At 54.2% G+C, this 16,557-nt stretch overlaps 1 protein-coding gene across 2 annotated transcripts in view; it reads left to right on the top strand.

The window, feature by feature from the left end:
* Window positions 1-8,975: 8,975 nt before the first annotated feature.
* Window positions 8,976-16,557, top strand: part of NFATC2 (nuclear factor of activated T cells 2) — a 142,809-nt gene continuing 135,227 nt past the window's right edge. The window contains exon 1 of one of the 2 annotated variants that reach the window (XM_036244331.1): window positions 8,976-9,216. Coding sequence is in view for 1 of the 2 variants with exons in the window: in XM_036244330.1 (XP_036100223.1) it covers window positions 9,147-9,216 (70 nt within the window). In the remaining variant the exon portion in view is untranslated. The remainder of the gene's footprint in view (window positions 9,217-16,557) is intronic. The other variant, XM_036244330.1, reaches the window with a different exon arrangement.

Here is a 16,557-nt window from a genome sequence, read left to right on the forward strand (position 1 = left end):
GTCCCCCAGGGTCCAGTGCTTTGTTCCCAGCTACTGCCCCATCAGGTGTTCCCTCTCATGGACCGTTTCCCTTGATGGCAAATGAAGGCTTGGGGCCGCCTCCCGGCACCCCCCTGGCTCCCAGGGACCTAGCAGAGCTGCTGGGGGAGGGAGCTTCCGACGTGATTCTCGTCAAGACCGAAAGGCTCAGGGGAGGGTGGGCGGCCTCCCCATAGCAGTTCCCCCAGAGCCCAGGGCTCCCTAATATGCGCCAGGCGCTGTTTTAAGCACCCGTACCTGTGCTGACTCCTCAAAACAGCCCCCCAGTCGGGCAGCATTGCCCCCACTTTGCAGGTGAGGAAACTGAGACACAGAGAGGTTAAGGAACTTGCCTAAGATCACAAAGTCAGGGAGAGGCAGAGCTGGGACTTGTGTCCAGGGCAGCTGGCTGGGGCCGAAATCTTAGCCCCACCTACACTGGCCATCTTTCTGAAATGCATATCTGGTCATGCTACTCGATGTCTCTGTACTTGATGTCTTTGTACTCTTAAAATAAATCCATATTGGTTAGGACATGAGTTTAGCTGTCTTACTAAAGATTCCCAGATAGCAGTGGCTTAAACAAGCTAGATATTTATTTTTCTCTCACCAAAGACCTGGGTGGAGATCAAAGGTTGGTATGGAGGCCCCATGATGCGTAGGAACCTGAGCTCCTTTTATCTGGCAGCTTTGTCTTCATTAACATTCGTTTCTGCCTCATGGCCCAAAGTGGCTGCTTGTGCTCCAACCACCAAGTCCCCATTTTAGCAGGAATAGGAGAAGGGGAAGTGGAGAATATGTCCTGTCTCTTTAAGGGTTTGATTCCAGGCTCCTCTACCATGTGTCCTAGGACAAGTCACTGAACCTCTTTTGTTGTCTTTGTAAAGGGAAACTATTTGAACTTCTTGTAAAGGTTATGAGGACTATGAGTTAATACATGTCAAACACTTGTAGGACAATGTGTAAATACTCAATACATTTTAGCAACTGTGTAGATGACACTGTCCTGAAGGCCTGTACCCCCAGCCCCTGTGCCTAGGTTCTGCTGCCCTCCCATGTATTTTGTGGCTCCCAAGCTCCTCCCACTGCAGCACCGAAATGCTGCTTTGTGATGTGTGTTGACCTCGCTTGCCCCCCTGGACGGAAAGCTCCCTGAAGGCATGCACTGTCTGTCTTGTTTCCTCACAGTACCCCCCAGCAGCCAGCTCAGGGCCATATAGCAGGTGCCCAGAAAACCTGTCAAGTGCATAAAGGAACAAATATTTCCAGTGACAACGGGCTCACTACCACAGAGGATGCTTCCTCGGGGCCTTTGCACATGCTGGTCCCACTGCTTTCAATGCGTTTCCCTTGCTCTCTGCACAGCCAGTCCTCATACCTCATTCAGTTCTGCTCAGTGCCACCTCTTCTGTGAAGCCTTCCCTGACCATTCCGGCTAAAACTGGCTCCTGCCCCCGGCCCTTTCTATCGTCTGTGCCACTTTAGTTTTCTCTGGGCACATGGTCGTCGCTCGCCCGTGTCTTCTGTGCTTCCGTGTTCACTCTGGGTCTCCCCCACAGGACTGCAAGCTCAGTCAGGGCAGGGTATCCTCTTGACCTCTCACAGCTGCGTCCCGGTTCCTGGAACAGTGCAGGTACTTGGCAGTGTTTGTTGAACGAATCAACAAAGCAACCAGACAGCCCACTTGATTTTTTAAATGCGAGGAGAAAAGAATCTAGTTCTCTGCACCTCGGTCCTCCTTTTAACGGAAGAAGGCCAGAATGTTTGGAGCTCAGCTCTCAGAAGAATGCGAAGGAGATAAACCTCCCCCTTCCCTTCTCTCCTGCCCACAGGGGAAGGCAAGCCAAGACTGTTGCAGCTTGGAGAGCCGAAAGCCGATTCCCTCTCGCTCCACGTCAGCACTCCAGCTTCTAGGAAAATCTCCCCGTCCCCGAGGGCCGGGGCATTCCGAGGGCTGCCGCTGGCCCGGGTCACGTTCCCGCTCGTCGGTCTGGGAGCAGCAAGGGAGCTCCGAAGAGGGGCAGGCTCTCCGGAAACTTGCTGTCAGCAACCCGGTCAGCTGGCAGGGAATGTTGGGGGTTCTCTCCAAATGCCTCGGAAACCTCCCTTTTGGGTCCCACTCTGGCTTGGGGGGGACCCTGGGATTACCAGGGCTCTGGTGGCCGCCAGCGGCTGATTGGGAGGTAGCAAGATTCAGCACTTCTGGGTTGGAAAAAGCAGTGCTGGGTATTATTTTGGGAACAGACAGTCATGAGAACCTCCAAGAGCCGATCAGGGAGGCTATTAAAAGTAAGACAATGTATTTTGACATGAACCAGGCTGGGAGACACCTCACTCCCTGCCACGACCACGGAACTGGGAGTTCTTTCCTGATGAGGTGAGCCTTTCCATCTCTCGGAAACGGGGGAGCCTCTCCAGCTGCCCCGCCGCCGCCCGTTCCCTCTCCCCTGCCAACCCCAGCTGCGCGCCTCATCCACCTCCTCGGCGCGTGATGGGTGAGGGTCCTGGTCGGCCAGCCGAGAAGGGGGCAGGAGGCCGTGCCTGCCTGCCTTTCGTTGAGTAGACATTGAGAGGACCCAGGAGCGTGTCCCCATAGCAGGCTACCATGGTCCAAGTTCACTCTCTGCCACTTACAGTTCGGTGACATGCACCTCTCTCTGTGCCTCAGTTTCCTCACCTGGAAAATGGGGATACTAGTAGTCTTCATCCCACAGAGTTGCTGGGAGGACCCAGTGAGTTAGAGCATGCGGAGGGCTTGGGAGAGAGCCGGTCGCATCATCAGCACTCGGTTGACATTCGATAGGATTATTTACTGAGTCCCCACCAGCTCCAGACATCATTCCAAACCCTGGGTAAGACAGGCATGCCCCACTTTCCTGGTCTAGTGGGGAGATGAGTCAGAACCAAGTAAACAAACAGATGAGACAATTCCATGGTCTGTTATTCGCTCAACAAACCTTTTTTGAGGTCCAACCATAGCCAGGGATCATTTGAGGTGCTGAGGACGCAGCAGTAAATGAAGCCAAGTCCCAGCCCCGGGAGAGCTTAGATTTTGACTGGGAGGCAGGGGAGACATAGAGCACACGAGGCGTCTATAAGTTATTTGTGGAAAGTGTTAAACGTTACACAGAGATACAACAGGGTGTTGCAACTGAGATCTGCGGGGTGAGGTCCAGCTTCAGGGCAGAGAAGCCTGTTTTGGACATGAGGGTCGTGGGAGAACCTTCTGAAGATGGTATTTAAACTGAGGTCAAGAGGAGGAAAGAAGCCAAGTACGAGAGATCGTGGGACAAAGGGGAAAGGAAGCTCAGTGGCCACGTGGTGGGGCAGGACAGGTAGTGAGGCTGGAGCAGGGAAGCAAACGGGAGAGGGAGGGAGATGAGGTCGGCCAGGTGGGCAAGGCTGGGTCTTGGAGGCCACTGTATTATCTGTTGCTCCCTCCGAGCTTTGTGGCCGAAAGGAACAGTGTGTACTATCCCAGTTTCTGAGGATCAGGGGCGCCTCCACTGGGTGATGAGGCTGCATCATCTGAAGGCTTGGCTGTTGGCAGGAGGCCTCAGTTCCTCCCCGCGGGGACCTCTCCAAAGGGCTGCTTGAGTGTCCTCCCAACATGGCAGCTGGCTGCCCCTGGACGAGTGATCCAAGGAAGCAAGGAAGCAGCCTCAGCAGTCACACATTTAGACAACATGCTAGTGTGCACAGAGTGCGAAGAGACTACACGAGGGCAGAGATTCCCAGGCAGGCGCCGCTGCGACCCTCTTGGAGGCTGGCTACGACAGTGTTGGCATTTTATCCAAGAGGGATGCAAAACCTCTGAACTGGTATCTTGGGCTGATCTGGGTACTTGCATAACTGCTGTATATGGAAGCCGATAGTCATGTTGGCGCCATTACTGAGCGCTTGCTGTCTACCAGGCACGGCGGAGTGCTTCAGTAGCCACAGTGTCATCTGATCCTCATGTCTCCCTAAGAGGCAGGTGTAACTCCATTTTAAAGATGGAGAAGCTAAGGCTTCCTCGGAGAAGCATTTGCCAAGGCGAGACCAGGAGCCAGCGGAGTCACCCAAGTCAGGAGAGAAGAGAGGGATGCGAGGAGAGGGAAGGCAGCCTGGGGGACCCGGCCCTGAGCAAGGCCACCGAATTTGAGGGCTCCGAGTAGTCCGGAGGGCAGGGGCGTGGAGTGCAAGGGCGTCAGAGTGAGCGATGCGGCTGCGAGGGGCAGCGTAGCTGGGCGAGGACTCCGTAGGCCACCTGCGAGACTGTGGATTGACCCTGAAGGCCGTTACAGCCCGACGGAGGGTTTATGCAGGGGGAGTGACGTGGTTGGATGTCCCCCTTCGATTTTAAAGTTTAGGAAAGAACATGAGGACAGAGTGGACCTAAGCTGAGGGGGGCGTGTGTAGGAGAGAAGCCGAGAGAGCAGCGAGGAAGCCGTGGGGTTCCCAGGAGGGAGATGTGGGGGTGCCCTGGTGAGGCTGGTCATGCAGGGGGGGAGCGAGGGATGGATGCAAGAGATTTTTAGGAGGGAAAATGGGGCAGTGGGAGGGGAGGACGGATCAAGAAGGGTCCCTGGCTGAGGCAGCTGGGAGGAGAGTCAGGCTCACCAGACACCCCCCACCCCACCCCCACACACTGACCACCCTCCGGGGTGTCTCCAGCATTCCTGGTCCCCACGGTCAGTTCCTGCTGTCATTTGCACTGCTCCCTCTGCACTGTGGTGGCTTGTCTACCAAGTGAAGGCAAGGCCCCTCTGTGTCTTCTAGTGCCCCTCCCTTGCCACTCAGTCAGAGCTAGGTGCCTGGCACAAGCCAGTACATGAATAGCTATGTGATGGGGAGCTCCTCAGGGCAACCGAGATAACACGTGAGAGGCAGTGTAGCCTTGTGGGTAAGAACATGGGCTCTAGGGCCGGGTGACCAGGGTGTGATTCTCACTTCTGCCACCTACTGGCTGTGCAACCTGTTGCAGGCTGCAAAATCTGTGCTACATTTCCCGTTGTGTACAGTGGTCATCACCGGGCTGCTGTGAGGACTCCGGGAGCCCACGCCTGCCACTCAGAGTGCTCATAGCCTCTCACTGGGGTGCACAGCTCGGTGCAGGCACACCTCATTTTATTGCGCTTTGCTCTGTTGCGCTCCACAGACGCTGCGCTTTTTTTTTTTTTTTTTTAACGAACTGAAGGTGAGTCCCTCTACCGGCAAAAAGATGACGAGTCCCTTTGTTGCGATCCTCGTTTAACTGCGGTGGTCTGGACCCGAACCTGCGATATCTCCGAGGTCTGCCCGCCAGCCTCACATTGCTCCTCCCACACCTGCGTCTGCCTCACTTTCTGCGTCTGAGGCATGCGGAGCCCAGAGCAGCTCTCAGTGGCTGTCTGCCTTCCAGCCAGGAAGGGGTGCCGGTCACGGCGACCCACAGGTAGAGATGACCGTTGGGTCGTGAATGCAGCAAGAGGGCCAGTGAGGTGCCTCGTCCGAGCTGCCCAGTCCCGCCAAATGCTCCCCTGCGGAGCCAGTCGTATGGGACGCAGCAGTAAGTGGTGTCTCAGCAGACGTACCTGGGATTCTCATGTCCGAGGCTGCCGGAGGACGGAGATTCTAATAACAGGCGTCCCCAGTGACTCGGGGCCTCCTGCAGCCCAGATGGCCTGCAGTCTCCTTGGGTCTTTCTCGCCATGGCCACCTGGACGCCTTCTATTTGCTTTGATTCAGCTTCTATTACGCTTTTTCCTCTGATGCTGGCCCGTTCCCACCCCAGCTGAGAGCCTCTATTTTTGGGACGCTTCGTGGATAATTGAGTGGGCAGAAGCTCCCCACCCACCCCCCTAGGAGCTTCCTTTAAAAAAAGGGAGAGTGCTCGAGAGAAGTAAAAAACAGTGGGTGGTTTGGTTCAAAAGGACAACATATTTCTTGCCCTGGCACCGGGAGAGGAAAGAAATTGTCCGAGGCCCCGACGAGCGGCCCAGCTAAGAAGCCGAGAGCTGCGGCCCTTAAGGGCAAATTAGGTGACTCAGCTGCAACTCCCCTGGACCTGGTCCTTGTAGCAGTAATGTGCTTTAAAAGGGAAAAATGCTTAACTGTGACCGAGAGTGGGCTCTATAAAAACGTGGCTTAATGCTGCTTCTACTGCGTTCCAAGAGGCGGCCCCTCCAGGCAGCACCGGGCACCTGAGGAGAGGGGGACCGGCCTCCGAGGCCTGTGCATGGGTGGGACCGAGTCTAAAATTATCCCTGATAATGAGTCTGGCAGAGGAGGGCCCAGCGTGCTCATTTCCTGCCTCCATTCTGGCCTCCAAGACCTGGGCTCCCAGGGAGGCCTCTGTGAGGCAGGGGCCACAGTGCCAAGGACATGGGCTTTGTTGCCCGACAGAGTTGGGTTCAAATCCTGATGGTTGTGTGGGCATCCACCCGATAAGCCTCAGTTTGCTTATCGGTAAACAGGGCCTCACAGCCTGGAACCCAGGGGGTGGGTAAAAGGAACTAGATCGTGAGAAGAACCTGCTTCATGCCCTGGACATGGCGATGATTAAGTAAAGGGAGGCCTGGAGGTGAAGGGCACGGACCGCAGGGCCAGTCTTAATCTTGGCATAATCACTACTCACTCCATGCGTGTGGGAAGTTTTAAATACACATTGTAGGCATTTATTCTGTGCCTTACTGCTCGCAGCATCACACCCGTACATCAGCTCTGTGGAAGGCATTAATTTGCATACCCATTTTACAGAGCAGGTAAATCACTCCGGGGCAGAACCAAGAATCCGATTCTGGAGCCTGTCCTTTACCCCACCTCTCGGGTCACCTAACTCAGTGCCGCAGACTAGAACTTTCTACAGTGATGGAAACGTTCTACTCTGCGCTGTCCAACTCAGTAGCCACCAGCCACATGTGGGTTTTGAGCAGGTGGAGTGTGGCTTGTACAACCAAAGAACTGGCTTTTACAGTGTATTGAATCGTGAGTTACTTTGCACTGTAATAGCTACATGTGGCCATTGGCTGCCACAGCAGGCAGCACAGAGCTAACCCCTCACTGTGTCACTCTTCAGGGGTCAAGAGCAAGAGTTTACAGGTGTCTCGAGCTCAGGGCCTGGCGTACAGGAGGTTCTAAGTTAGGAGATGCTCTCCATCGTATTGCTAAGTAGAGAGATCGTCTTGGAAGACAGTGGTCGGCAGGCTTGCAGCAATAAAAGGAAGTTGGGTGCCGAGTGTCATTCATCCTTTGGATGACCAACATGTCCCGGTGTGCCCAGGAATTTCCCAGTTTTAAAACTGGAGTTCTTGCAACCCGGGAACCTCCTCAGTCCCAGGCAATCCAGGATGGTTGGCCCCCTTGTTCTTGTCTCCGATGATGGGGTACAGAGTCCTCAGGGAATGGGGTTCCCTTAGTGGGCTCCCTAAAAAGAATCTCCTCCATAGCCTCACCAGCTGCATTCCAGTATTTGCCAAGAAGAGCAACAGGCAAGCCATCTGCCCTCTGTGAGCCTCAGTTTCCCTTTTAGAAAGTCGGGGAGAAGGTTCCCCTGCTTGTGGGTGGCTGCAAGAAATTCAAGGTACGAGGCTCGGAGCACAGTTCGTGGGCAGATATGGCTGCTCTCCGGGGGAAGAGCAATTCTAAGCTGTGCTGTTGGTTGAGACAGGCTTCGAGGTGGGGCGGCTGGGGGCTCCTCCCAGTAGCTCTTTGTGGTGCAGCATCTTCAGCAGGAGACGTCATGTCTGAGAGCCCAGCGAGGCTATTATGGGCTGAGGCGCGGGATACAGAATGGTCCCACGGATGGAACTGGCTCCTCTCAATGCCTCTTAAAGTTCAAGTCTCTCTGTAAGAAAGTGTGTGTGTGTGGGGGGGGGGGGGGCTGCTGATGAGTCACTAGCTTTGGTGCTACCCGAAATTTTATTCAAGTTCGAAGAAGGATCTGAAATAGCCATGTTCAAAGCTGGCTTTATCTGTGGGCCCCGATGCTCCCACTCTGCATGCAGACCGAGAGGGAAATCCAGGCTAAGTTTAGAAAGAGCATCTTGACAGCTCTGCTTCTCTCCCTGTCCCATCAGCCTCCGGGGCCGTAGCCCATTGACAGGAGCCACGCGTGGCATCCCACCGACTTGATTCTGGAGACTGTGCAGAGGTCATGACATCCCTCCCCTTTATCTTCCTGTTTATCCAGAGCATGTGTAAACACATGCGTTGCCTGGTTTCGGCGTCTCTTTGGCCATTTCATTATTGCTGGAGCCTCTGAGCATCACTGGAAACCTTGGGTTTTCTAAATGAGTCTAAAAATATACTCTTTGAAAAAAAAATCTTGGAGTTGGACAGAGTTGACACAAGGCACGGTTATTTATTTCTTTTCCCTCCTCCCCCTCCCCCTCCCCATCGCCCTCTTCCTCTTCCTCCTCCTTTCACCATCCCTAAATACAAAATATCTGGGCAGCCAGAGGCCCCAAGGGACAGGGAAGGGCCCCTGGGTCAGCGTCCAGGGGCCCGGCCACCTGGGGTGTTGGTGTGAGCCCTGGGCAGCTTTCACTGGGAGGCGCCCGCTTGGAAAATGGGGGGCTTGGGCGTCAGGGCATAATTTATGAAAAGCTGCAGCGGGCTAGGGAAGGCGGTGGCTGGGGCAATCCTTGCAAACAGCCGCCTGGAGCTCCTGCAAGGCCCACTTGGACACTCGCAGGCCCCCACCCCCTCCGCGCTGGGCGCGCATCACTCCCTCTCCCTGACTTTCTCCCGAACAATCAGGGACTTGTGCTGGCGGCCGAGGGAGCCACGGAGCTGGCTGGCCGCGGAGGAGGCGACGTCATGGATTCCTGAGTGTGAAGTTTGCAGGAAAGCCCTTAGTTTTGGAGATGGACGGGATCCAGTGGTTTCCATGGTGCTGGATAAACAGGAGGAAACAGTGAGGGAATCCCGTTATTTTACTGCATTGAAAGCCTATAAACACGGAGCGCCGGGAAGGAAGTCGCGTTCCCTCTCGAGTAAGCCGAGCGCCGAGCCGCGCCGACTCCACCGCGCCGGGAGCCGGGCCGCTCGCAGGCTCCGGGGCCAGGGCAGCCCGCGAGCATGCTCTAGAGGACGGCGCCCCTCGGCCCCGGGTCCCCCACAGCAGAGCCCGTGTCGCGCAGCGCGCCGAGCCCCGTCCCCTCCAGATGCAGAGAGAGGCTGCGTTCGAGCTGGGGCACTGCCATCCCCTCCGCATCATGGGGTCTGTGGACCAAGGTAACTGACTCGCCCTCCACTTCGGCCAGTCCCCCTCCCGCCTCCCAGCCTTTCCTCTGCTCCTCTCTCGGGCAGCGCTTTGGGCTCCTGGCTGAGTCTTGGGGAGGCCCGGGGACTCCGGTGTCCCAGGGCGCACAGGTAGAGTGGCGGGGAGGGGAGCCGGGGAGCGACCTCGACCACCGCGCGCGGGGCAGGGCAGTGTCCCACGGCGGGATTCCCTCCCCAGGCTGTCAGAGGATTTTCCCCTCGTGGGACACGGGAGTCTCTCGCTACTAACCGCTGCTGCTTAACCATTTCAGCACTCGGCTTGTGACAGCAGATGCCATGCAGCTGTTATTATTAGTAATGATTATTGTAGCATTTAGTGATTTTTCGTTTTAGGAGAACAGGCTTGAGCTTTTACTAGGTAGCAAGACTAGCCCTGAAGACTGGTGTTGAACAGTTACAGCAGCAGATGCTCTGGGGCATTTAAACCTTTTTCTCCCCCCCCCCCCTTTTTGATGTGCCTGGTGGATACAGTCCGCGGTTCCCTCTTTAAAGTGCAGTGTACCATCAGTTTGTTTTGCGATCTGATTTCACTCTGCCCTCCGTATTTCTGCCTCTTTTTTCCTTCTCTTGGATTTAGCTCCGGAGTTATACCCCTTGGCTCTGACGGGAGGGGCTTAACGTATAAGAATATGATATGAAAATCTGCCATCTGGTTGGGATGGCGGAGGGGTTCAGGCTGTACACGAAAGCATGGGGCTTTCCGAGTGGAACCGGCAATGTGATGTGTTTTTCGGGGCCAGCCCTGCCTACAGAGGGGCCCTGCCCAGAAGGCAGGGCTGCAAGAGTTAAGTGAAATAAATATGCGTAGGAGGAGTTAGCCTGGTGTCATAAAATTGAGTTGAATGTAGGTTTTGTGCTCTGCGTGGCTGATTAAAGTTCTAGGGGGGAAGAAATGACAATTTCAGTAAATAAACCTGAGGGACTCTTTTTTTTTTTTTTTGAAAACCAGAGTGAGGCTGATTCCTTGGGGTAGGTGAATGGTGTGCGGACCTCAGTGACACATATATTTTTTTTAGCTGAGTTGCACTTTTGAGAGCAAGACTCTGCCAACACTTTGAACAGTTTAACTTGTACCAGTTTATCCTGTCCTCTGCTAGTGGTTAAGTGTGTGGCATAATGGCCAAAATATATGTAGTACTAATATTGCATCACCTGAAAAGCGATGGTCTCAGACCAGTAACATATATCAAGGACGTGAATTGGTTTGTACCGTCATACATACTGACAGAGTGTTTGATGTTATGATGGTGGGGGTGTGGGGACAGACCAACGCCAAGTGGAGCTCTGTTTGGGAAGGAAAGAAGGAGAGAGGGAGAGAGGAGAGGGAGCGAGCTTGGAAGAGAAGCCGGGCTTCTGTTTGACTGCGTGATCTAATAATACAAGCCTCACATTTTATTGGAGCTGCTCCACCTCTGCTCCAGGTTGATGAACTTGACCCTCTGTCAAGGTGTTAAAGTCTGTGTATCTTGTGTGTGCAAATGCATTGCCTACCCTCCCAGCCCATGCTCATGTGTGCAGGGATTGTGAGTACGTGCGTGCCAGTGTGTGTGTACACATGTGGGAGACAGGGCACCACATTGTTCCCAGCGAACCACACTTGGCATTCCAAGGCAGCTGGGCACACAGAATGCAATTCCAGGCATCAAAGAGCTGGCATGAGAGACGCTCCTTCCGTGCCCTGCAGAGGGAAAAGCTAATGCCCCTTTAATTCAAACACCACGTGAGCACAGGGACAGACCTGAAGTGTGCGTGCAGATGGGTGGGGCCATGAATAGCAAATAGAAGTATTTGCATGGCAGGAAAATACTGACCTTGCTATGCAGCTGTGGGTCAAGGCCCTGGGAAAAACTGAAGATCTGAAAGAGGTGTGTTCGGTTTTATCTGAAGTGAGATGATGGAAAGTATTTCAGGAATAAACAGATCCAGCTCACTCCCAGACCGGAACCCCCTGCCTTCTGCTTGGATTAGGAGTTCTGTTTGGCCACATCACACTGAGTGATCTTGGGTAAGTGCCTTACCCGCTCTGTGCCTGGGTTTCCACATCTGTAAAATGGGGCCAATAATAACGGTGTTGTGCTCATAGTCGATGCTGGGTAAATGTTAGCTGCAATTCCTGTTGAAGTTGCAAACAATAACTTACATTGATATAGAAACTGGATATTGCAACAAGCAGTTGTTGAAGAGATGCAGCAGTTCAAACCTCTCCAGGTACTTTTGGTCTTAGTGGGCTTCACAGTGAGACAGGTTGGGCTAAGACGATGGCTGCGAAGCCTGTTTCCTCATCAGTGAAAAGGAAAAACGGTCGTGCTGACCTCATAGGGCCTGTCACAAACATCCTATGAAACCAGGCACTTAAAACACTAACGTCTGTGCTGAACACACACGAGATGTTACTGCTGTCTGAAGATTGAGGACACTGAGGCCGGCCTTGCCCAGGGTCACCCAGCACCTTAGCAGCCCAATGCCTGGCACACAGCTGGGCTCCACTGCGGTCCTCGGGGGCGAGAGCAGGCGAATGCTGAGCACTGGCCAGGAGTGGCATGTCCAAGTGTTTGCAGGTGTGAAGTCTTTAACTGTCAGGGCAAGGGCGCTCCCTCGTAGGTTGTGCAATCACCGTCTCCTGCACGGAGGAGGCAGCAGGGCACAGAGAGGTGCAGCAGCTGGCTAAGGGTTACCCAGTGGAGAGGTGGTGGAGCCATCATGTGAACCCAGGCTCTTGACCGTGTGCTCTGCTGGGTCTGGGATTCACTAACGCTGTCATCATGTTCATCATACCCTTTGACAGAGGAGCAAACAGAGGGAGTCCATGCCTCGATCCTGGGTTCTTTCCCCATCACCACGTTGTGTCTTGGCACATCCTGGAACGGTAGGAGAGACAGGTGGGAGGATGTGGAGGGTACCGGCATCATCGTTAAAGATGGGGAAACTGAGGCAGCAGCTGATTTGTCCCGAGCATAGAATGATTCAAGGAGGGCTTTTGCCTTGCCTCACTCAGGAAAACGGAAGGGCCGTGTTTCCACTTTCCTCAGCGGGAAGATGTCCCCCGATGGCCAGGAGGCTCTCAGACCTGCGCTGCTTTCTCTCCTGCACGGAACGGAGACCCTCCAGGGCCCCTCCGGTTCTGCTTCTCTCAGAACCTCGGAGAGACGCTCCTCCCACGCCCTTTATTAAAAACTGTGCCCCGAGGACAGTGGCCGGCTCTCCATTCCTGGGAGTGTCCAGCGGGTTCTAGGTAATGTTTCTACACCCAAGATGTCAACAGCTTGAGATCTGGGTGAGAGGTTCAAATCGTGGCCCTGCCCCTCGCTAGCTGTGTGGCCTTGGGCAAGAAACTCTGCTTCCCGTGCCTCGGTTTCCCCACATGTGAAAGAATGATAGTAATGTTATCTGGAGTAATCGTTAATCTATTTGACAATGAGCATCAGCCAATCAGAACAGCAGGAGCAGGGTCCCAGGAGACTGCCCTGCTGGGCCAGGCTTTAACCCTATATCTGCTGAATTGCAGGGAAGGTCCCAAGACAGCAAAGGCCCTGTGGGGGGCACAGGGAGAGCAATCGCTTACTAATCTATGGAGAGTTTTAAGCTTTTAGTAAACAATATGACTCTCCCAGTACTCACTCAATAAATAATTGTTGTCATTATTACTATACAATTCATTAATTCACTATTCCCCCCCCATCCCACCTATCAAAACAATGACCAAGTGGCTTTCTTGTACATTTTCTCTTTGGATAGTTCTCACCACATAATGGGTGTTTCACATCTTACCTGGCAGAAGCCAGGCACGTTCCTATTTTTGTTCCTTTGCTGCAGGAGCAGTTCGGGACTCTGATCGCCCAGCCTGGATCGGAGGCCTCCTCTGGGCTCTCGGGGCTTCTGCCCGATGCCGCCCCCTTTCCTGTACTGATCATACTGTGGTGACTGTCCTGCGGTGTCTGGGTTCACCTCTGTGGCCCCAGTGCCCAGAACAGTGCCTTGGATGTAATACTCAGTACTGTTTTTGTTAAATGGACGGGCAAATGAATGAATGAATGATGCCCAGGAGGGGTAACGTGACTCGTTAAGGCCAGAGACTTACACTCTGAAACGCCATGTCATCTCTTTGGCTCACTCTCCTGTACCTCCTCTTGACAATGACGGTGACCTTTGACTTCCACACTTCCCCCCTCAGGCTAGTGGCCTGAACAGAATTCTCCCTGGGTCATCCAGCAGGCACATGCTTTCGTCCTGTTGTCTGGGATGAATCAGCTCCCAAAGGCAAGAACAACAAACAACAACCATGACCATGACAGCAGCCACCACGACGGAGTGCCAACTATGTGCCAGGCACCGTCCTAAGGGCGTTCCAGGTGCCACCTCATTAATCCTCATACCAGCCTGACAGTCAATATCCCCATCTCTCCCCCAGGGTCACATCACTAAGCCTTGGAGCTTGGACTCAAGCCCACTCCACCGTGTTGCTCCCGTTGGGCTGAATAATCATAACAAAAAGTGACCCGTTTCCCAATGACACACATCCTCTATGGCCAGGCACATTGCAGATATGATGTCAGTAGAGTCTCACAAAAGCCCCGAGAGGCTGGTATTTAACATGGTTTCTGCCTGGAGACGAGGAAACCAAGAAGGGAGTGGTCAAGGCGTTCGGAGGGCAGAGCCAGACCCGGCCGAGGCCAAAGCCTGGCGTTCAAGGGCTCCCTGGTCCCGTGACTCCCACTTCCTGCATCAGGACCACCCAGCAAGACGGCAGGGAGCTGGAGAGAGGGCCGCAGCCCCTCAAGGAGCCAGCCCCCACAGAGTTGGGAGGACGTTTGGGGGGTTGTTCTTGCCCCCGTTCCATCCTGCCTTTCTGGGCCACTCGGTTACTTCTGGTGGCCCCATCCCTCCATACGTAGTCCTCTCCAGTGTAACGGACCTGCCCAGGGACCCATTTGCTCTGAGCCTCTCTTGGCGGCCAAAGCTGGGTGCTTTTTCGGCCGAGTCTTCTAGAAGGTGCGTTTCCAGAACTGTCGCTACCTTGGAGGTGGTCTGCACCTGTCCCCTTCATTCCTTTGCACACACACTGTTCCCTTCCCTGGCCTGCGCGTGTCCTTCCACCTGGGGCTCGCTCTGCCCTTTGCACATCTTGCTTCCAGGCCCACCTCGTTCCCATGTCCTCTTGGGAGCTCCCTGGACCGTTCGTTCATTCTCACCAACATTTCAGAGGACCCGCTGTGCCCGCTCTCTGCAAGGTGCCGGGAGAGAGTGGTGGCCACGGCGGTCTGCCTGAGGCCAACGCCGAGCAAGTGACCGCGGGGACAGCCAAGGCGATTTCAGATGGTGGTCAACTCGAGGGACTGAAGTCGAGGGGGTGGCAAATGACTTGGCAGATACGAGTGAGTGTGCGCGTGTGTGAGTGTGCGTGTGTGAATGTGTGTGTGAGTATGTAAGTGTGAGTGTGTGGGTGTCAGTGTGTGTGAGTGTGTGTGTGAATGTGTGTGAGCGTGTGGGTGTATATAAGTGTGTGGGTGTCAGTGTGTGTGAGTGCATGTGTGTGCATGTGTGTGGGTATATGTGAGTGTGTGTGAGTGTGTGTGAGTGTGAATGTGTTTGTGAGTGTATGTGTGTGCCTGTGAGTGAATCTGCATGAGTGTAAGTGTGTGAGTGTGTGTGAGAGTGTGTGTGTAATAGGAGGTGTACCTGTTTCCTGTGGCTGCCGTCACTTATGACCACAGCCTGGTGGCTTGAAACAACAGCAGTCTACTCTTGCAGCTCGGAGACCACATGTCTGACATCAGGGTGTCAGCAGGGCCACGTTCACTCTGAAGGCCCTGGGGGGGGAGGGTCCTTGTCCCTTCCAGCTTCCGGTGGCTCCTAGAAATCTGTGGCATTTCTTGCTTGTCAATGCATCACTCCTCTCTCTGTCCCCATCATCACACAGCCTCTTCCTGTCCTCTTGTAAGGACCCCAGTCCCTGGGTGAGAGCCATTCGTTCTGATGACCTGAATTTAACTTGATTACATCTGCAAAGACCCTGTTTCCAAAGAAGATCAGACTCACAGGAACTGGGGTTAGGACTCGCGCGTATTTTTGGGGAGGGACACACATCAACCCAGAGCAACAGGGATTGCTCATTCAGACTGGGTTCCTTCCTCTCTAAAAAGAGGTCCTTTTCACTGACCTCTGAATGGCGAGGGAGCTGTCTAAACTGGGGGACAAGCCTCCAAGGCAGAAGAAACAGTGCGTGCAAAGGTCCTGAGGAGAGACGTGTGCTTGGGATATTCGATGACCAGCAAGAAGCCCTGTGGCTGGAACAGAAAAGATGGGGGACTGTGACCGCAGACAAGGTCCTGGACGTGAGCCAGGCAGGGTCGCACAGGGTCTTGTGGGCAGTTTGAGGTCCATTCTCCGGGCAATGGGAGGCACTGGGGGGACTCTAAGCAGCAGGGGCGTGGTCCTGTTCATCTTTGGAGGGTTGTAGTGATGTGCAGGGGAGAGCAGCCTGTGGCCAGGTGGGAATGAGTGCTCAGAACGCTGGCGGCGGGCTGCGCGGTGGCCTGGGCAGGAAATGACGGTGGCCGGGACCAGTGTGGGCGGCGGAGGAGGTGAGAAGTGGTCCTTTCTTGTCCATAGTGCATTCTCCTTTGCAGTTCTCAAACTGTGCTGCCCTGAGTCCTGGGGTTCTGCAGGGATGTGCCCTGTCTCTGACACCTGAGGGGATATGCCATTAATTCTGTGAATAATATGAGCCACTTCAGATGCGTCTTCCTCTCGGCCCAGCCTAGATTCCCCACGTCAACTCCCCTTCACCCTCTGCTATCACTAGGAGTCATGAAACTTTTTTTAGCGTTTCATCTTGGTCCAAAAATGTCCCTTAGCAAATCCACCCTTCGCTAATAGCCCAGGAACAATGTGACTCAGTAATGAGTATCAGATTCGTGTGGGACAAAATCATTTCTGTGGTGGCGCGTTTGACTTTTAAAAGAAACACCACCACCTCCTCCAGGCCTTGGTGGGGGTCCCAGCGATCCCCACACACAGGGGGACACAGATCACGTCTGTGACGCTCTCAGTATACAGAGTGGTCCGTTTATCTTAGCTGCCATTTTCACTATTCTTTTACTGTTTTAAATTCAAGTTATTACTCTCCTTCAGCCTAATCACCTTCAGACCTTCCTGATGGGGATAAATGCATTTTCCATCAACTCTCTGGGGTCTGTCTTCTCTGTGGGTCCTGGACAACCTGCTCCAGCCACTCAGCCAGCGAGTCCAGAGGCATCTGTGGAGGACATTCTAGCTGCAAGACTCGCGGCTGCT

Source organism: Molossus molossus, unplaced genomic scaffold, assembly GCF_014108415.1.
Source record: "Molossus molossus isolate mMolMol1 unplaced genomic scaffold, mMolMol1.p scaffold_m16_p_6, whole genome shotgun sequence".
Taxonomy (NCBI): Eukaryota; Metazoa; Chordata; class Mammalia; order Chiroptera; family Molossidae; genus Molossus; species Molossus molossus.